At 44.2% G+C, this 21410-nt stretch overlaps 1 protein-coding gene across 2 annotated transcripts in view; it reads left to right on the top strand.

Annotated features, from left to right (window-relative positions):
- The window catches only part of MINDY4 (MINDY lysine 48 deubiquitinase 4), an 84616-nt gene that overhangs the window by 39908 nt on the left and 23298 nt on the right, over positions 1-21410 (top strand). For both annotated transcript variants that reach the window (XM_073002815.2, XM_078378306.1), the window contains 4 exons: positions 545-610; positions 2345-2412; positions 12889-12952; positions 14731-14892. In XM_073002815.2, the coding sequence (XP_072858916.2) occupies positions 545-610; positions 2345-2412; positions 12889-12952; positions 14731-14892 (360 nt within the window). The remainder of the gene's footprint in view (positions 1-544; positions 611-2344; positions 2413-12888; positions 12953-14730; positions 14893-21410) is intronic.

Below are 21410 nucleotides of genomic sequence, written 5' to 3'. Positions count from 1 at the left end.
TGGTGTGAGTGAATCACCCCCACACACATTGTGTTATGCTACTCCTAGATCTGGGCAACTCAACAACAGGGATGGGTGAGAATTCCATTTGAGGGTGTTTTTAAAAATAAAAAATTACCCCAAATCCCCATTTTTCTTACATGTTCAGAATATGAAAGGACTTGAAATTCAATGAGGTTAAATGTGGAAGAAAAATGAAATGGGGAGATGGGTCCAGGAAGGTCGCAGGCTTTAAGTCCCGGACTCTGCATATGCTGATATGTATGGGGCTGGATTGGGGTTGCCATCTTTTCCCCCCCAACACGCTCCTCAGCTTTAATACGAAACAGCTGTACCAGTAAAGCTAGGCAAGTGGAAATGGGAGAGAGTTTTGCTTCCCTTAGGAAAAAATGATTGCTAGTATTGATTTCCCAAAACTGACACATTTTCTTTGCATTTGGAGTTATCTCTCAATGAAAGCTGATTCATTTTTGGGGGGTGGGTGGGTGGGATTGCTACCTGGTTATTCACATTTGTATCCCCTCCATGGACTTCATCTTTACAGCTCACGCTGCACACTGTCACGAAATATGAAGACCTGGTGGCGTTCCTGCAACAAAATATTCGCCAGGTAGGGAACTCGCCCCCCCCCCCCAAAGAGCTTCCTGTTTTTGTGCGCCGATATTTTCGTTGCCCCAGCAAAAGTGCTCATGAGTTTTTGTGGGCCTGCTTGGTTCTTTGCTTAGAATATTGACTCTTTTACCTCTCAATATATAGGTTACGTGAGAGCGTCCAGGGCAACGTTTGTAAAGCGTAAAATCAGAAGCCAACAAAAATGAAACAAAGCAATTGCAGCAAAATAATAATAAAACTGTTTAAGACAGGATACGGTGACAATAAAATCCACAGATCTAAAAATCATAAACATTTCAAAGCAGCTGTTAAAATTATCCCCTTTCAGGCTGAATCAAAAGCTTTCCAGAAAGGAATTGTTTCAACTTGGTGTCCAGAGTGAATAAAGCTAGCACAGGGCACATTTCTCTAGGCAAGGTAGCTCATAAAAAGAGCTCCAGCAAATAAAATGCTTATCTTTTTGGTAGCTACCTGTCTCAGGATTGATGGTGGAGGTGTTGACAGGCAGTCTTAATGTATGGACAGATTCTTGTGGGCTCAACTAATGGTTTAGATGGAGAGGTACTTGCAGCTTTCCAGATGTGGTTGAACTGTGGCAGATATCCGTAGTAATAGCAATAAACAGAGTGTTGAACAGAAGAACATCAGAAGAGCCCCAGTGGATCAGGCCAAGGGCCCCTCTAGTCCAGCTTCTTTTATTTCACCATGGCCCCACCACCCCTTCCTGTATCTCACAGTGGGCCCACGAGATCCCTGTCTCCTGATACCCCTTCCCCTGCATCTGGCATTTTGATTGCCGATTGGATGATGTGTTTTGGAGGGGGGCAACAGGAGAGTAACACTGTTTAAATTTTGCTGACTGATGGACTGAAAAAAAATCAATGTATAACTAAAACCAAGCTGTTCAGACCAGTGCAATTCAGAGGAGAAGTGTACAGACATAAATCCCCTCCATGGATTAAGACAGAGGGCAAAGGAATAGACCAGATCTTGTATTCTGTTCCCTTTAATTACTAACCAGAAGTGGTTTCACTCCGTACGCCGTGGGTGAATCACAGACTCGTGGAGTTGGAAGGGATCTCTGAGGCCATCAAGTCCAACCCCCTGCTCAAGGCAGGAATCCAATTCAAAGCAGACCTGACAGAAGGTGGTCCACCTGTTCTGTCCAGCTACCTTTCCTTCAAAATTGAAAGGAGTTTCTCTTCCTCGTTATTTGAAAGAAGGCAAACCTCTGGAGTTCATTCATTCCTGGCATGCCGGTGATAGCCTCCCATCAGAAAAAAGAGAACGGAGCTCTCTATGGCCCTACAGTCCCTGCCCTCTGGCTATGGTGGCCAAATCCAGCTAGCATCCATCTCCATTCAGGGGGTGGCTCTTGAGTTCCAGACAAACTTCTAAACCTGGGAGTGTGATGTGTTCCTCCTTTTTATTTGTCTTGATATCCTGCTCCCTTCACTTCGACCAACATAGCCAGAGGGCAGGGACTGTAAGGCCAGAGGCTACTGGAGAGTCCATCACCCACCCTGCTTAAACCAACATCTATGGCTGTGGAATACATTATCCTTGCCATGGGGAGCAGGTCTTCAAACCAGGAATGAGGGCACGGAAACGTGGTAGGAATGAAGCGAGTACATTTTGCAATTCTGCAATAATGGATGGGTTGGAAAGGGGTGCTCAGCCTTCCCCGCTCAACCGAATGTTATTCCTTCTCTCCCTGCACTCCGGCTTCCAGTTCGAAGTTGGTCCACACGGATGCATTCTTCTGACGCTGTCGGCGGTGCTATCAAGATCAATCAATCAGTGAGTACATCTGCATTTCTTTCGGACAGGCGTCCTTGGGTCCTAAGCTCCTGGGATATTACGGGCGAAATGTATGGCGTGCCGTTTCAAAGTATGTTCCAGCTTACCATAGATGGAATTCCTTAGGCCTGGGTTTCTCGGAAACAGGCTACCCTGGACCTCCCACCCGCATCCGTGTTTCTGGTATTGGAGGCGCTCCGCAACGTACGTGATCCGAGGGCACCGTGTGTTGCGAGGAGCCCCTGTTCTGAGTTGAGATACGAGGGTACAAACTTGAATTGTTTGCTTCTGAGTGGATGTTCAAAGGTGCATGTGATGATGCAACAATTCTACACTCTTTGCACAAACTGCACAAAAATCATTCTTACAAGTGGAAAAACGCTCATCCGTGCTGCCCCAAAATGTCCTTCTAACTCAGTGGTCTCCCTACTTTGGGTGACCCGGGAGTTCCTGGACTGCAACTCCCAGAAACACCAGCCAGTACAGCTAGTGATGAAGGCTTCTGGGAATTGCAGTCCAAGAACAGCTGGATTGCCCAAGGTTGGGAACCAGTGCTCTAACTGAAACATTTTTTGGTGTTTTTTTTTTTAAACCCTCACATGCAAAACAAAACTAGTGAGAATTGGCCTCTAGGAATGGGATTTTTGGACCACAAATCCCATCATTTGCCATTCAGGGACTTCGACCTGACATACAGACACCTACAGACATGTAACTGTGGCTCGCCTGGGAGAAAGGCCTGATCTGGAAAGCTTTGTGGCCTAGCTAGGCCTAGCTCCACCTAGGTTCCTGTTCAGGAAGGAAGGGAGGATTATGGGATCTATAGTCCAAAAAAAAAATCTAAAAATCCTATGTCCGTTCCGTTCCTAGTTGGAAGAGGTGGAAAAGCTTCAAGGCCAAGAAAACTGTGCAGTTTGTCAATGGGCGTCTAATAAATTTAAAACCAGATAACATTTGAATCTGAGACTTCATTCCCTTTGTGACTATGATAGTGCACTCTAGAAAACAGACCATCTAATTTAAAAATATGAAGCAAGAGAAAAAAAATCACTCACTCCAGAATTACTGGTAGGAGAAACAACACATCGAGGAACTAAGCTGCCTTAGTCCTTATCTTCTGTTTACATTAAGCAAACTTAATGAGTTTATCCCTTATCGCTGGAGAGAATGAAATGTTGGGTTTTCCTTGGCAGTGCCGAGCAGGGCAGCATTTAAAGAAGCAAGCTGTTCTTTCTTAAGTGCATTTTAATGGCAGATATCACCGTCTTCCCCTTCAGATTAGACAAATGACGGAAGATAGGTTCCCTCAGTTTTCCTCGTGTGAGGAAATGCGTACCGCTGAGCATCTGGTACAGGCATTTTGAGGGGCAGCCATTTGGAATAACTTGCATAGTTTGGAAGCAGTGTTGAAAAGGCCAAGGATGGCTTGCTCGTGGTCAACGGGAGGTTGCTCAGGTGGAAGCCTGCGCAAACGGAGACAGCCAGATTTGTCCCGTCTTACGTTTTCTTAGCAGCATCAAAGTCGGAGCAGCAATGCGACCCCTTAAGCAGAATTTGTGATATACAGTACCTCACTGCTACTACTGTGTCCTGCCTCATGATCAGAAGAACGCTGTGGCTTCTGAATGTGTTGTTTCTGTCATTACCTTGTTGAAATTTCCCCTTCTGGTTCACGTAGCCCTAGTTTTATAATGTTTAAAATACTCCACTTATCTTACCAGCTTACCCATGCCACATATTTGTTATATGTGTCATGGAGCGTCCTTTCCCTCTCTGCACATCAGCAACTAGATGTCCTTTCAGCTTTAATCCACTTGGTTCATTATTGATTGCATTCTTGGTATGCACTCCTTTGTCCTTCCACATGAGCTGAGTGAATGACTCCTGGCCTGGGTCTCTCATCTTCCAGCACTATCCCTTGTTTCCTTTTTGATGGCCTCCTCACAGGATGTTCAAAGTATTAAAAAACCAGAAATCGTTTACCTCCATTACCTTTCCTTGAGCGGTAATAACAAAAGCTAGCTCGAGTGTCACTGCTGTTGTCTATGCAAAAAAAAAAACGCCCACCGGTGTCACTTTCCGCCATGCGGCTGCTGGGCTTCCAATCTCTACTCCTGATGTGATTGTTAATTCCTGAAAGGGATGGAAACAGTACGGGCTGGTGTCCCAGCTTTGACTCTACTGTCTTGGATGACCTTGCTTGGAGTTCGGAGAGCCTGGACATACTCAGGTCCCTTCACCTGCATCTGTGAGAAGGGATAATTGAATGAATGAGAGAAAGAAAGAAATTTATTTATTATTTATTAGACTTTGATATAATGCCAAGGCCATTCTTGGGGAGGGAGGGAGGAAGCAAGGAACCCTACATTTATAAAATTGGAAGAAACTTTTGATGTCATCTGGTCTAATCCAAGCTTGTAAAAGTTACTTTTGAGGACTGCAAGGAAGTCCTGCCAGTGCAGCAACTGGCTTGGGGATTCTGAGACTTCTAGTCCGTAAAAGTAACTTCCCCAAGCTCTGAATCCAACCTCTCCTCCATGCTGGATGAAATTGAGGCTTTAGATGCCTCAATGTCAGCTTGGAAGGCTTGTCGCAGAAGGCGGGCCCACCATCTCCAGTGGCAGACTGTTCCACTGTCAAACATCACTTACTGTTTCCTCTTGCGTTTAGCCAAAAATCTGCTTCCCTGGACTTTCCACCCATTATTTCTAGTCGTGTCTCAGAAGCAATAAACAACACGCCTGCTTCATTTTCCAGGACAAAGTGGCTCTAATAGGTGATCGCCATGAAGATGTAACCCGGGAGAACTTTCTTCTACCCTCCACAATGAACTTGTGCCCCATGTGGATTAAAGCCTGTTTAGAATTATCTCAGCTTGGAGTTCCCAAAATTTTTCAACTTTTTAATCCTCTGAAATGATTTTCTTTTTCTTGAAGGAATGAAGAAAACAATGGGTGGTATTTTCATGTTTCATATAAAAATACAGAGCATCCTTTTTAAAAAAAGAAGAAAACAATAGTATTGAGAAAACAGATTCGACTCACTGGGACACTGAAGGTCAACGAGGAGGCTGTTCAGTCCATTAAAATCCATCTCATTCTAATCCATGGAAAATGTGATTCAGTCTCACTCCTCATGTTACTTGAATCTCAGAAGTGACCACGCCCCTACGAATCTCTCTTACCTTCCCGAAAATAGGTCTCCCTCCCCTTTGAATGGAGTGATGTTTCTGTTCCACAATTCGGTGGTTTGCTCTACATCCTAATTTCTAACATATGGTATATTATTTTTTAGCCAGGAAGGTTGGCGAGCATTTGGGTCTGAGTCCTAAGTCCGAATCTTTGATCCGAAGTCCCAAGTCTGAGTCCCTATTAAAAAAACAAGCTTTTCCCCCTAGAGTTGTGAGTTGGGTCATTGAAGTCATTGAAGGGTGTGGGGGGGGGGGACCAAGTTGACTCACTAATACAACTTGAAAGCGAGTCCCAAGACTCTAGTCCCTATGCCTGTTTTCAGCACACATTCGCATCATGTGAAGGTTGTGTCCCTCTTCCCCTCTCCAAACTGTCTTCAGATTAATACAGGGTTGGGTCTCTCTGGCTTCTAGCATGCATTTTGGACCACTTGTGGTGCAGTCTATTGTGAGCTCTTTCCTGACAACCCCATGGCGTACAAGGAATTGAGTTCCAGCCCAACTCCAATCCACGACCAAGCTGGACTTTTTCTGGTCCAGCTGTTGTTGTTGTTGTTTAGTTGTTAAGTCGTGTCCGACTCTTTGTGACCCCATGGACCAGAGCACGCCAAGCCCTCCTGTCTTCCACGGCCTCCCGGAGTTGGGTCAGATTCATGCTGGTCGCTTCGATGACACTGTCCCACCATCTCATCCTCTGTCGTTCCCCTTCTCCTCTTGCCTTCACATTTTCCCAACATTAGAGTCTTTTCCAGGGAGTCTTCTCTTCCAGCTGTAGGACCGCTATTTTGAGGGCCTAGGCTGGAGTAATTCCCCTACAATGGAACAGGTGCTATAAGAAAGATCACTCCCAAGAAAACGCTCACACCCACCACTTCATTATGCAAACAATTCAGTATTCTGAATATTTTTTTCAGTAGATCTTCAAATTATGGGCTCTTGTGTGTTGCGCGGCAGGCAAGGTACAAGCTGAAATTAAACATGCAGGAGCACGATACGGAAATAAAATGACAGATTATGAGTATTTGAATGAACCAGCGGGTTGGAGATCACAATTTGGCAACTACAAAATAATCCCTGCAAGTAGAAGAAAACCAGCAGAGAGGAGCGAAGATTGGACTAGAAATGTTCATCCTGATCTCTTACATTTCTGCTTGCAGGGCTGCGCTTTTCTCCGCTTACCAACATGGCAGAATACTTTAAAATTGTGCCCAATATCTGTTGCTTAATGCAGTAAATTGCACTTCAGTTGGGCTTCTTGACTCAAAGGGGATTTGGTGAACCTCTATAAGGTCCATTGATTCAAATGACTGTACTCTAATTTCAACATGTTATGCTAAAGTAAGTCACAGTCAAAGTAGGCCCATTTGAATGGATGGAGGAGTTTACTTATTAATTCAATGGGCCTACTCTAGTGCATTTTACCATGCTAGGCTACAAGATTTTGGCTTGTATCTGTTTTTTAGATGAACCACAAACACCCAACAGCCTGCTGTGTTGTGTTAGGAGGCAAATATCAAAATTAAGGTTTTTGGCACAAGTCCCATTTGAATGTAACATGTACTGTACATTTCTGAGAGCTACTAGGGTTGTCTCCCAGTTATCTTGAACCTGAAGATAGGAGGAAAGTAACTTCCCTAAATAGTCTTGAGAGAACACTGCTCTGGCATACCGGCTTGCCTCCTGGTTTTATTCCCTACAAACCAAAATGGCGGCATGCACGGTTGCCCAAATGGAACATTCCTCTGGTAATCACTCTGCTTTGGCCGCCCTTTCTTAGAAACTTCTCTTTCCATCACTTGGAATCGCTTTCCTCCTTACCATTCCAGGATCTATTTTTGTAACCGGCTCGTAATTGTGTGTTTGGTTAATGTTAACAGTCTGTTGCCATGAAGAAGGGGCGTGAAGTCACCCAAAGAGCATTACAGCCTTGCCACATGGATCATCGTTGTGAGAGAGCCAGACCTCCCCATTAAACACTCATGGGATTGTTATTTTTTTTATGTAGCAAACAGAAGGAAGATTTACAATGAAAACAGCAGGGGAAAGCTTGTTTTTTTTATGTCAGCATTTTCCACAGAAGTAATCTATTAGTCTTTTACTTTCTCTTCAGGGTTTTGCCCGGGAGCAACCCCTTTGACTTTACTCTCAGAGGAGACTCTGAGAAACATGGATTTCACAAGAGTAAAGCAACGTGTGCTGCTTATAGACCATCCCTCGGTGCTTAAAACTCTCTTGTTTACAATTTAATTATTCAGGCTACACAGCAGAGACTCGCCGGACATATAAACATTTGTAAAAAAAAATATCTTGGACACAAAACCTGCCAAAAACGCCATCGGTAAATACCACGATATAAATCTTGTCTCATTCCAGAAGCTAAGCAGGATAGGGCTTGGCCAGCACCTTGGGGGGGGGGGAAACTTGCAGGAGGTGCCAGGTAGGACTAGGAAAAGATGCCACCTGATTACCTGCCTGTTGCTGCCAGTCCAAGCTGACTATATTGGGTAGATGGGCCAATGGTCTCATCCACAAGAAGATAGCTTCCTAAGTTTCTGTGCATAGGATAGTTGGGAAACTAGACTTCCACAGGCAGGTATAGACATTTTAAATGGTTTTTTTTTAATGGTGTGGAGTTTCACTTTTCACTTTCATTTTATCTCATTTATTCCAAGGTGTGGCTGCACCCCAAAAGCAACACATTGTTTTGTATCTGTTTTTCTGAAAAGGCCTTTTTATGCTTGGAAGGGCTGTGGGAGGAACTTTTGTCATGTTTCGGGGGGGGGGCTGCAACCATACATACCCCTAGTCCCTCCAAATTGTATTTTAAAATTGGTCACTAGGGGGTGTGGGTGGGCTTTTTTTTGCTTTCAAACAGTAGAATGAAAGACACAGTTAAAGCACCCAACAAGTTGATGTATTAAAACACAACTGAATTAAAAACATATTAAGAAGATTAATAGAGAAAATACAGAAAATATAACATCCCACCAATATAAAACTCCTTTCCTAGCAACATGACAATGGTCAAAAGCCCACCTGACCACTTTGTGCGGACAGTTGTGAAAAGCCCACCTGACCTCCTTCCCCAACACGTTCAACTAATTAGGTCTGGTAATGTCAACATAAGGATCTGCCAACATAAGGATCAGTGACTCAAGAGCAGCCGACACAGATCAGCAACAGTTGTGGAATCATCATATTTCTCTTTTGAATCAGAGCTTGGAAAATATTAGTTTAACTGTTTGGGTGTTGTTGTTTTAATTATTTGTACCTCATCGCCCAGAATCCCCCAGCCAGCATGGTCATGCAGGTTGACCAGATTCTGAAGTGATAGTTCAAAAATGACTTTCCCCTTTTCTAATATGAATATATATGAAGCGGCCTTAAAATTGGGTCAAACTGTCGGTCAGTCTGGGTCCGTATCATGTCCTTTGCCAGCAGCTCCCCTAAAGTCTTAGGTAGAAATCTTTCCCTCAGCTGCTTCCTGATCTGATCCTGCTCAAAGTAAAGCCACAGTGTTCTGTCCATGAGCTCTGCAGGCCACAGCAGGGAATTGCAATTGAAGATTAAAATGTCCCTCACCACATAGAACTCCCAGAGCAAGATTGGCCTGCCATTTTATGATGAATTGCCCTCAGGGATATATGTGTAGCTGGCTGATTGAGGGCCAGGTTTCTCATCTCTGTCTGTATATGTCAACGGGCAGAGTGCCCTGGAGTGAATTTGCCGTACCGCCATTTTAGAAAATAGACTTTCTCCATCTGGAGTCCTGAGAGGCTACAGAACATCACTCCTCACCACCACCATTGCCACTGGGATGATGGGAGCTGAAGGCCATGAGGAACCAAGACTGGGAAAAGTTGATTTGAAGCATCCGGTCTCAACTTTTAGCGCTCCAGATGTTGTTGCCTTCAACGGTTACAAGCCTTCAGTAAGACCAGTGGCCAGGAATTCTGGAAAGTGACTCCGTAAACATCTGGAGAGTCAACGACTGAGAACCTCAGATCTACCTCAGGCAGCATGAAATGAGCAACCGATGGGGTGGAGATCAGACCTACCACCCAGGTGTACCACCACCAGTTAAGGGTCAGCATTAAGTTCAGCGGTCCAGGGCCCCTCACATCAGGCAGTCTCTTGTGTTCACCCAAACAGCCATCTTTGATGACGTACCCCCTTTTCTGGGGTTGTGTGTCTGTAAAGGCAACAACCCTGGAAAATGGGTATACTGTATGTGATTACAGTACAACCCGAGCCGGCTGTAAATCATCAGGATGCGTCCTTGATGGTTACTTCCTCACCAACCCAGATGATGGGAACTGCAGATGTTCCTTCTCCTTGCATGTCTTAGGTAAAACTCAACATTCCCATAATGTTTGCACCCAAGGATGGATTTAGCCACTTCCTTCTATTGTCCAGACTCTGTGTCCCACAGCCCCTAATTGACGCATGTCGCATCGGCCTGTCGTCTCCAGCGCAGCAATGGGATTTCCACGGCGTAACTGTTCCTGAAGCTGAGAAGTGGCTGGTGGCCAACAGTGGTTCTGGCTGTAGATGCACAAGAATTGCTCCCAATCTCCTTTGTCACATCAGCCCTGAAAACATTTTGAAACAGTCAGTAATGCAGCCAACTCTAGGAGAAGCAGTAGGAATAGTAATGTTGATTTCGTTGGAATCCACTCTTTATAGGAATACTGTACATTGTTTGCTTGAAATCAGCCTTCTGAGTTCTACTTTTCATATACTTCCACACCTCCTGAAATTACCAGGTGGGATTTATATTTATGCTTGATAATTTCCCAACTCGGTGCCTTCTGATCACAGGATGTGCTTCCACCCATTTTTCAGGTATCTCACTTTGCCCCCTTAATCTCTGCATTGAAGTCTAACTCTCAGTTCACAATGTCATATTTGTAGGGATCTGGAGAGGCCACCACAGGAAAAAGTTCAGGGAAATCGTAGAATAATAGAATAATTGAGTTGAACGGGTCGTATAAGGCCACTGAATTCAATCCCCTGCTCAGTTCAGGAATTCAAATCAAATTATATCTGATAGACTGTTGTCTAATTCTTCTTTTGAATGCCTCCAGCGTTGGAGCTCTCACCAACTCCTGAGGTCATGGGTTCCATTGTTGTTCTGCTCCAACAGTTTGGATGTTTTTTTCCCCCTGATATTCAGCCAAAATCTGGCTTCCTGTAGCTTGAGCCCATTATTACATGTCCTGCACCCTGGGTTGATCAAGAACAGATCTTGCCCTTCCTCTAGATGACTACCTTTCAAGTATTGGAGAAGTCCTGTCCTATCTCCCCATTAATCTTCTTTTCTCAAGGCTAAACTTGCCCAGTCCTTTCTGTCTTTTCTCCTACAGCTTGGTTTCCACTTCCCCTGATCATCCTTGTTGCCCTCCTATGAACTTGGTCCAGTTTGTCGGCATCCTTCTTGAAGTACAGTATCCAGACTTTTTCCAAGGTCCTTCTCTCTCACTGGAAGGACAGATCCTGAAGCTGAGGCTCCAAGACTTTGGCCATCTCATGAGAAGAGAAGAGAAGACTCCCTGGAAAAGACCCTGATGTTGGGAAAGGGTGAAGGCAAGAGGAGAAGGGGATGACGGAGGACGAGATGGTTGGACAGGGTCATCAAAGCGACCAACATGAATTTGACCCAACTCCGGGAGGCAGTGGAAGACGGGGGGTGGTGGCGTGCTCTGGTCCGTGGGGTCACGAAGAGTCGGACACGACTTAACAACTAAACAACAACAATCTCTCTTCCATCTTCTAACTCCGCATCTGGACTTTTTTTTTAAAAGGATGTGTATGTATGTGTCTTCTAGTTCACTTGCATACCCCTCAACCTACTACATATTTTCTCTCGGCATCAAAGGAACAATTAGGAGGATTCTCCGGTCTGATTCTTGTAATCATCTTTTTTTCAGATAAACTTGGGGGAAAAAACTTGGCTTATAATATTTGTTTTTTGTGAGGAGGATTTTTCAAGTCAAACCCATCGCCTAATCCACTCAGATTTCCTTCAGAGTCTTGACTTCATTATTCCAAATCTATAAAATGGTTAGCTGGTCTTTTAATTTTTAAGCGGGGATTTTAAAAAAGAGAGAAGAGATTTATCCATGAGGCCAATCAAAATGCCGACAAGTTATATTTGCACATGCTTATTATAGGATTTGGGGTGTCCCAAGCATGACACGGTAGCTGTTACACAGAAAGTCACAATTCCTGGTGGGAAGCAAACAAGTGGATTAGATGCACTAACGGGGTTGCTTTGGCAGACTTCCCAGGAATGCCACTTTGTCCAAAATACAGCTCTTGGTTGCTAAATAGGACTGGCTGAAGCCTTTAATTCGTCATACTGTGGTGGCTATTCCACCATTTTGGATGAGCATTCCAAAGGTTTGGTCTTTACTTTCTAGGCCTGATGTACCCCAAAAGACTTGTCTGACACCTAATTCAGCATTTGCCAGGTGTCCAGCTTTAATAGTTATAGTTTAACAGTGAGGCTTAACAGTTTTAGTTGACTCTTATGTCTACTTTTAAAATAGGTATTACTGATTCTGCCACTTTGAGCTAGTTTTGTCATCATGCCAAAATGTAATGTATTCCAGTGTTTTCTTGTTATGGAAAGAGAGTCATTGCCAAGGGCTTTTATGCTTCTGTGCTAGATCTGGGTTTATATGTTTGCAATTTGCGTGTAAATCACTAAATATGTAAACTACATCAAGCATAGGTATACCCAATGTTTTTTCCAAACTTGTTTTTCTTTAAACAAGAGAATCCCAACTTCAGACACATTACGAGCTCTTTTAATGGACTTAAGGAAATGTGCATTCCCTATAGGTCTGTTCCCAAACTGAGATTTCTTCAGAGATATATGCCTGGCAATCAGACTTGCAAATCAAGCCTGTGTTTACCTCCTGGTGACCAAAACTATGCATGCTAATTGCAAGAGGAGTAATTGAGGAAAAGCATGTCCTGTAGCAAGCAGACATTTTTCACTGCTTGAGGGAGCACCTCTTCTAAAAATGTGCCAATAGTGTATCCTGTAATTGCATCCTTTGTTCTAAGCTCCTTTGAGAAGTACTGTAGTTCTACACCTGTTTGCTTCTGTGTGTTATTTCACAGTATATTGCGTGTGCAATAGTCTTTTGAAGATTGTCATCACTATTATGTGTCAACATACCCTATTTTCCTTTATTGTGGGAAACAATCAGGTTTTGCAGCTTGTTTTGGACTTCCTTCAATGCTCAGATATTAATCCTGCTCTGCTCCTTTTCTAGAGTTCGTGGAGATTTTGATGTGAGTACCAACCAGCTCATTGGTGCACATGGATACTGTACACAGGTAAATACAGAAATGGTCTTTATAATGGGATAGAAACACCGACTCTGTATAATGGGCACTTCTGCAGAGCTCAGAAGGACTAAAAGTCCCAGGCTCCCCTGGGTTAGGTGGCTAGGGGATTCTGGCAGTTGTAGTCTAAAAGGTAACTTTTCCAAGCCGTGGGTCTCAAGAAGAGCAGAGGTGAGGCAGTACAAAGCAGGGTTGTTGAATAATGAGGCTGGGTAAGCAGCAGCTTTATTGGTGCCTGGATTTTAACCATCCGCCTGTCTTCTTGCCCACAAAGTGCTGGAGTTATGTGTGCCCTGGCATCACATGCCTGGAGATGCAAGGGCTGGTTTACAAGAGAAACGGGGTCCTCCCCCTTGTCAGATGGTAGCACCAAATGTTGCTTTGCCTACGGAAGGCACAGCCACGCTAGAATCCCACTGGCAGGCGTTCGGCTTATGAGAGCAGAATGTTGGACTGGAGAAACTTACAACCTGTATGAAGGTAGCATAGATGTTCTTACCTTCTTAGGGTCCAGGCTGCTTCAGCCCGAGATATCTGACAGGCTAGATCTCACCATAGAACCCTCCTCAGGTCTTAGATCTTCTGGGGAGGCCTCTCCCCCCCCGTCCTGTCACCTTTTACAGGTACACTTGATGTGGTCCCAAAAGATGGCCTTCTTGGTGGCTGCCCCCACGTCCTCCCCAGTGAGGCTACGCTGCCCCAATCTTCTCTTGGCCTTTTGAAGACAAGTGAAAATGCTCCTTTTCAGACAGGCTTTGAATCCCTAAGTTCAATATAGTTGGATGCTCTACAGCAGTGGTTCTTAACGTGGGCGATAATGCCCCCCAGGGGGCGATTTCATTTTTCAGGGGGGCGGTAAAATGAAAAGGGGCGGCATGGGGGTGCTGGAGCAGAAGGGGGGCGGTAGGGGGGCGCTGGAGCAAGCCAAACCCGTGAAGATGGCTGCAGCCTTTTTACAGTGTGCATGAATATATATTTTCTTCCAATCTTAATTTAGTTTCAGAATTTTCGTCTTGAAATTTTTAGTTCCTGCATTGCAATTTGTTTTTATGCCCTTTTTATATTTCTTTTTGTGTCTTAAAATTCACTTGCAACTAAATCATTAAATGTAACTTTTTGGGGGGGCATTTCATTTTCTTGGAATTGAATTTTGTTTTCAGGGGTCATTGGAGTTAAGTGTTTTAAATAAATAAATAAATAAATAAATAAATAAATAAATAAATAAATATCAGTGCGGGGAGGGGGGCGATGATAACTTCCTCAATAGCTCAAGGGGGCGTTTCTTTCAAAAAGGTTAAGAACCACTGCTCTACAGTTGCAGCCCTTATATCCTTTTACATGCCGTCTTAATGTGCTTACGCTGTTAAAAAGCTGTTTTAGATGAGTGCTTTCATATCACCAGATTTAATAGCTTTATGAGGGTTGAAGTATTTTGCTTTAAGTCAGAAGGAAGGAAGGGAGGAAGGAGCAGATGATGGATGTATGGAAGGAAGGAAGGTGGTGTTTGATTGACTCAATGGATGAAGGGTGTTGTGCTTGCCGTTCAAAGCATCACTTACTTCATGGCAAAGATTGGCAACTTCTAGGAGTCTGGGGGGCTATTTTCCCACCTACCAGTGACCCACTGTGGGCCATCTTGATGCTAAAGATTTGTGTGTTGTGTGGGGTTTGGGTGTGTGTGGGGGGTGGGGGGGTGTTGCAGGGGGCTGTCAATGGCAAGGAACCAGAAGCTCATTCTTCGCACCCCCCTTTCATTCCCTTGAACCTAGGAGCTGGTCAACCTGCTGCTGACCGGCCAAGCCGTGTCCAACGTTTTCAATGACACGATGGAACTGGACTCCGGGAACGGTCAGGTCACTCTGTTAAAAGGCATTGCCGGCCGCAGTAACATTGGTTTGCTGTCCCTCTTTGAACAGTACAATGTCTGCAAGGTATGTATCAAATATTTTGCCCATTAAAAGGAGCAAGGTGTTGATATTACGAATGCCCATACCTGCAGGAAGATCATCTCTGTGTTATCGTCCGCCCAATCCAGTCTCACTCTAACCCTTAAGGCTATATTACTAGCCTTAAGGGTTAGTAATATAGTGCTGTTCTACATATAGAAAACAATGTGAAATCATGATGAAAATATTTCACTTTGTGTTCTCGAAGGTTTTCACAGCCAGGATCTGATGGTTGTCATTTTTTGGGCTGTTTGGCTGTGTCCTGGAGGTTTTTCTTCCTAACGTTTTGCCAGTCTCTGTGGCCGGCATCTTCAGAGGACAGGAGATGGAACGCTGTGTTCTGGTGTAGTGTGCGGGACAGTTGAGTATTTGTAGCTGTGGGACCAGCTTTTTGTCCTTTTCAGGAGATTGGGTGATTATGGTGATCAGGATGTTTTTTTGTTATGGGTGTATTGACTTTCTTCTTTTTTGTTGAAGCTGTGCTGACGTTTGTGGGTTTCAGTGGCTTCCCTGTGCAGTCTAATATAATGATTGCTGGTGTTGTCCAGTATTTCTGTGTTTTGAAATAGGATTTCATGTCCAGCTTGTTTCAGGCCATGTACAGCTACTGCTGATGTTTCCAGTTGTTTTAGTCTGCAGTGTCTCTCATGTTCTTTGAATCTGGTGTGGATGCTGAGTTTCGTGGTCCCAATATATACCTGGCCACAACTGCAAGGTATCTGGTATACTCCTGCAGTGGTGAGGGGGTTCCTTTTGTCCTTTGCTGACCGTAACAATTGTTGTATTTTTGTAGTGGGCCTGAATACTGTTTGTAGGTTGTTTTTTCAAAATGTTTCCCCGTGTGGTCCTGATCCCACAGCTACAAATATTCAACTATCCCACACTCTACACCAGAACACAGACAGAGTTCTAATTCCTGTCCTCTGAAGATGCTCACCACAGAGACTGGTGAAACGTTAGGAAGAAAAACCTCCAGAACATGGCCAAACAGCCCAAAAAACCTACAACAACCCTGTTTCACTTTCTTCCTTGATTGTTCCATAAGGGACAGCTTGTGGATCAGTACTGGGGGAGGAGGGGTGCCTCATCCCCAAATTTCAGGGGAGACACCCCTCCTCCCTTTCTGGTCATAAGACACCATTGGTTCCATCTTCAGAGGACAGGTGTTGATTTCTCTCACTGGGATCTCACGCTTCCTGATTTCTAGTTTAGTTAGGATGTTCTCTCAAATTAGTTCCAGAGAGAGCTCGCGAATGCTGGTCCTCTCACCATCCCTTAAGCCCATTCATGTTTCTATGTGATCAATGCACATGTCTGACCTTGACCAAAATATGGCCAAAGTGGTCACTTGGATGTGAGGGCCATTACGATTGTACCATGATTCTTCCGGTTCCATTATTAGTACATACCGACTGCTAAGTTCCACCCCTTCCAAACAGCAATCTTGATAACTTCTTCCTGAGATACCTGAGCCCATTCCAGCATAAAGAAAAAATAATAATAATTTTAAAAATAGCCTGTTGGACCAGATCAAAGGCCCACTGAAACCACCATTCTATGCACATAGTACCCCTCTCCCCACTGTATACCATCTCTGGTATAAAGAGATGTTTTCAGTGTTAGACAAAGAAATGCAAATGCATAAGAAGGAGGCCAACAAATTGGAGCAAGTTCAGAGGGAAGGCAACCAGGAGTATCAGGGTCTAGAAACCGAGACCTAGGAGGAGGAAAGACTGGAGGAACTGAGTACAGTCAGCCTTGAGGAAAGAAGATGGAGGGGAGAGAGCGTAGAAGGACAAGCAGTGTCTGTTCCCGATCCTTCCAGAGGACACGTCATCTTGGGCTCAAGCGACAGGAAGCCAGATTTAGGCTCAATCTTAGGAGAAACTTCTTAACTGTTAGAGGAGTACAACAACGGAACCAATGACCCCAGGGAGAGGTGGAGAGCGCTCCAACGCTGGAGGCACTCAAGAGAAATTTAGACAACCATAGGTCATATATGCTTTGATTTGTAGCCCTGCCTTGAGCAGGGGGTTGGACTGGATGGCCTTAGAGGCCCCCTTCCAACTCCATGATTCTATGATTCTCATGTCCACCAGTGTGCTTTTTCTGAAGCCCTCCACGTTCGCAGTCATCACAATTATTTCTTGCATCAAGGAATCCCACAGTTTAATTATGCTTGGTATTAAGAAGTCCTTTTATCTATTATGGGTCGTCCACTGTTTAGTTTCAGTAGAACCTCATCATCATCATCTTGGAACTGCAGACCTGGGAGGGATCCTATGGATCATCATGACCCCAAGTTCTGGTATTATGAGACAAGCATAAAACCTTTCCTCATCTATCATCATCATCATCAGAACCACAGAGCTGGAAGGGACCCTGTTGATCATCAAGTCTAGCCTTTATCAAGGAGGCAGAGTGGGGAATCAAACTTCCAACCTCTGCCTCTGCAGCCAGAGACCTCAACCCCTCAGTTATCTAGCTGTTATCTACTTTCTCAACATCCTGCAGAAGTGTTTACCTCTTGCTAGCAAAGATGAACAGCCCCTTTCTGATCTCTTTCCTTTCGGGTTTCTAACAAACGTTTCTAAATCAACTGAGACGTCCGTGTTATTCTAGATCTTGCCCTTTTGGCAGGATGTTAGTATATTGCTAATGCGCCGTGTCTGGGGAAATGGGGCTCCCAGCAAGCGAGTTAATCAGTTGCAGAAACGCAAGCAGAGGGCAGATCAATTCTGTCTGCCGTCTGCCTCGAAAATGGCCGGTTTCAAAGCAGCTGGATTTTGATTAAAAACATGTGCCCGCCATGGTGGGGTGGAGTTCTCAAGTCTTCAAGTGCACCGCAGCGCATGAGGGACGACAGAGAGAAAGAAATCAACACTCGGTGGCCTGAGGTCTTTCAGACCTGGTTCTGACGTAGAGAAATAGGTCACTCTGTGTGTGTGTGTTTTTGTGTGTAAGAGACAGAGACTACCACCTCCCCTCATTTGCCATGGTGTAAATATGGAGAAATTCACTAATACCCTTCTGAGCAATCTACGTTGACTTTGGCACTGCCAGGAAAAATGAATTTAAGCCCCGTTCACCCACACAAACGCTTCCCCTAGGCAGTATTTCGGTAAAAAGGCTCAATTAGCGTTGAATTATCCTGTGGCAATGGAAACCAAGCATGGAAAATAAGTTGACGGCACCCTGGTTGAATCTAAATGCAATTTCTACGTATGCAGGGGGCATAGTGATGAGGACATCTCTGGAGGTTCTCCAAAGTTATGTTCCTTTCTCATTTCAAGGTACTGGTGATCTTGTGGGAGCCTCTGGTTCTGACTTAGAAGCTGATTCCAGTTCGTTAACCCCCCCCCCCAGACTAGGAATTAAGTGGGGAAAGATACATTAATCAATAATAAGCTGAATAATTTAGTTTCATTACTTTTATGTAGATAAGAGGGCATTTGAACTGATGTTGTGTTACGTTGCTGCACTGAAAACTTTGCCAGAATAAATGTGAAACATCTCATCTGTGATTTTTCTTTTACTTTCCTCTTCTTTTTTGCTTTGAGAAGAAGGGTATAGCTGGAAGAATTTTTGAGAATCCTGTCGCTTACCTACCTAACAAAAACTTCTTATCTCGCTTTCCTTTCCCCCTTGTTTCTAATCTCATTTCCTGATACTTACCCTTTCTTTAGCGTATTTACAGATCGTGCCTCTGCCTGGGCCATGTGGATTTGGGCATAGGAGGAGTAATTTTTATTGATGATCCTGTTCCCCGGCAACAGCTTTCTTTCCTTCCACTTTCTCATACCTGAGTGTGAAACATAGATGAGGAAGGGAAAAAAAATCAGATCAAGTTGAATGCTAACTACATGACTCAATTATGTTAGAAAATGCCCTGCTTAGTTGATTGTAACCTGTTAGTAGTGCCCATCCTTGATTTTGTCATATCATGTATTTTGGAAGGAAGGAATAAACAAACAAATAAATGTGCAATGTGTCCTGTGGAGAGGACATGTAGACCAATTACATGGCCAATACAAATTCAAAAACCAATTAAAAACGTGGATGTTTAGGCAGGCCTTCCCCCCAGTTCATTCCTGATTCTCTTCCCTCCTTTCTCTATTGTGATTTATTTTGTTTGCTCTCCATCTTGTAGAATTGTCTAATTGTGTAAAAAATTCCTTTTCTTATATCTGTTCATGTATTTTGTGTTGTAAGCCACCTAGAGTGGTCGCAATGACCAGATAGGCAGGGTATAAATAGAATAAATAAATAAATAAAAATAAATAGACCCTTCTGCTTACACTGAGTAAGAAAAGAGGCAATGAGAGAGGAAGAGAAACTTGGCTGGGGGTGTTGGTGTTGGACTACACCTCCCAGAATCCTGCACCAAGCATGATGGGTATGGGATTCGGGGAATATTTGTCCAAAAGACAAGAGGTGTGTCTTCTTAGGAGGAAACACCACTTACATTTTGGATCAGGGCTAAGCAGTGCTGGACCAAGGCTTGGGACAAGCAAGCTGGGCAACACCATGGCTTGGTCATGTACGGTCAGGGTCTCCCTTGAGGCTGGACATTACTTCTTATCAGTTGGCAAGAGACTACAACTTACCAAGGGGGACACACTTTCCCCCCACCCCCATCTTTTGTAGGACAGTATACCAATTTGTTTGCTGTTTTTACTGCAGTGGCGGTAACCAGCAGAGACACGATGTCTTATCCCTTATGATTGTTGTGGGTTTTTCGGGCTTTTTGGCCGTGTTCTGAAAGTGGTTCTTCCTAACGTTTCGCCAGTCTCTGTGGCCGGCATCTTCAGAGGACAGCAAACTGTGCTCTGGGTAGGCTTGAGAGTGGGTGGAGTATTTATGGCTGTGAGAAGGCTAGTTTGTGAGATAGGCTATTGTCCTGATCAGGAGATGGTTGATTAGTGTGTTTTGTTGTGGCTGTATTGTTTTGATAAGGAGGGGAGATTATCTGTCCCTGTGGTTGATGGGTGTCATTAGCTGGTCTTTTGTGTGCAGTATTCCCTTGACCTTGTGGCTGGGTGGAGTTCCATGACCTTTTGCACTCTGTGTTTTTGAGAGCTGGGAGCCAGGTTTTATTGAGTTTCAGACATTCCTCCTTCCGGTTGAAATTTTGTTGATGCTTGTGGATTTCAAGCCCGAAAAACCCACAACAACCATTAGATCCCGGCCGTGAAAGCCTTCGCGAATACATTCTTATCCCTTATATTGATTGTAAGAAATTCACCACCCTTGAACAACCAATGTACTTAGACTCAGGGGTGTGATCATACAGGGAAATCCATTGCAATCTGGATTCCTTGTGGAGTGGTCTGGTGCCATCTCCCCCCACCCCACGTCCACATGACGCACGGGGAACCCGATGTATACCCAAACTGAACCTTTTTTGGTCCAGCTGGAGAGCTTCTACTTGTTGGGGTTGGGCTGGAGCGATTCCTTGGCAGAAGGAAAGGATTGCTTTAAGGGTGCTTCTCATTACAGTGACCCTTTCCAAAGCAATCAGACCTCCGATCACACCCTCCGTGTGCTGATTTATTGTGTTTTACGGTGACCTTTTGATTGTTTCCATCCGAACCCCTCTCTGCCTTGCCTTTCACATTACTGACTTCTGCTCAGCTCTGCAAGTGATCCCACCAGGGGCCAACACGCCCTTAAATGCATTTTCATAATATGCAGGCAATTCGTGTGGGAGTGTGATTTATTAATGACAAAGGATCCAGACTCCTTTAAGTCGCCCGTGATTTATTTTAGCTTTTTAATTGGCCTTGACAAGGTTTGTTTTGTTGCCCACTCTCTACGGTGGTTTCTCTCCTCTTGGCACACAGCATAATATTTTGCCCACTGGAGTATTTCCCTTGTATCGAAGACTCTTGCAAGGGAGACCCACACCTGGCATGCATCTGTATGTATCCATCTTGCATTAGACACGGGGCAGAGGGCTGTCAAATGACCCTATCCTCTTAATTACCTAAAGAAAGAAAGAATAAAATACCAGGGCAATTCAGCTTTCTTTTCTCCATGTTTTTCCAAAAGCAACAAAATCAGCAAACAGCGCTCTAGAGCGGACAACAGCCAACATGCTTACATTCATGACGGTGGTAAAGCTAGAGGAGACCCAGAGGCCTTTTCGGCCTCCTTCTAGCACCATATTACACGAAACAAAACCGGGGGGGGGGGGTAGCATTTATAATGTCATTTTTTCCTAGAGACAACATTTTAAGCATTTTGTGCTGTATGAATTCCTATTCGTGTCATGCAGCCCTTGAAGAAGGCTTAAAAGGCCAATCCGGAACCTGTCGGGCTTTTAATTTGGAATAATGGGCACACACAAAAATTTCAATTTATGGGAGCAGAGTCTCTTTGTGCTTTACAGCTTTGGGGGAATGTACCAGTTCCTTTTTGGTTACTGTACATTTATTTATTTTTTCAATTTTTTTCTTTTTTAAACCATTTTATTCATATCTAAACATCCCAACTTAATTAAC

The sequence above is a fragment of the Pogona vitticeps genome, chromosome 6, assembly GCF_051106095.1.
Source record: "Pogona vitticeps strain Pit_001003342236 chromosome 6, PviZW2.1, whole genome shotgun sequence".
NCBI lineage: Eukaryota > Metazoa > Chordata > Lepidosauria > Squamata > Agamidae > Pogona > Pogona vitticeps.
Note: the sequence above shows the minus strand (reverse complement) of the source record. Positions and strands in the feature narration are given on the sequence as shown.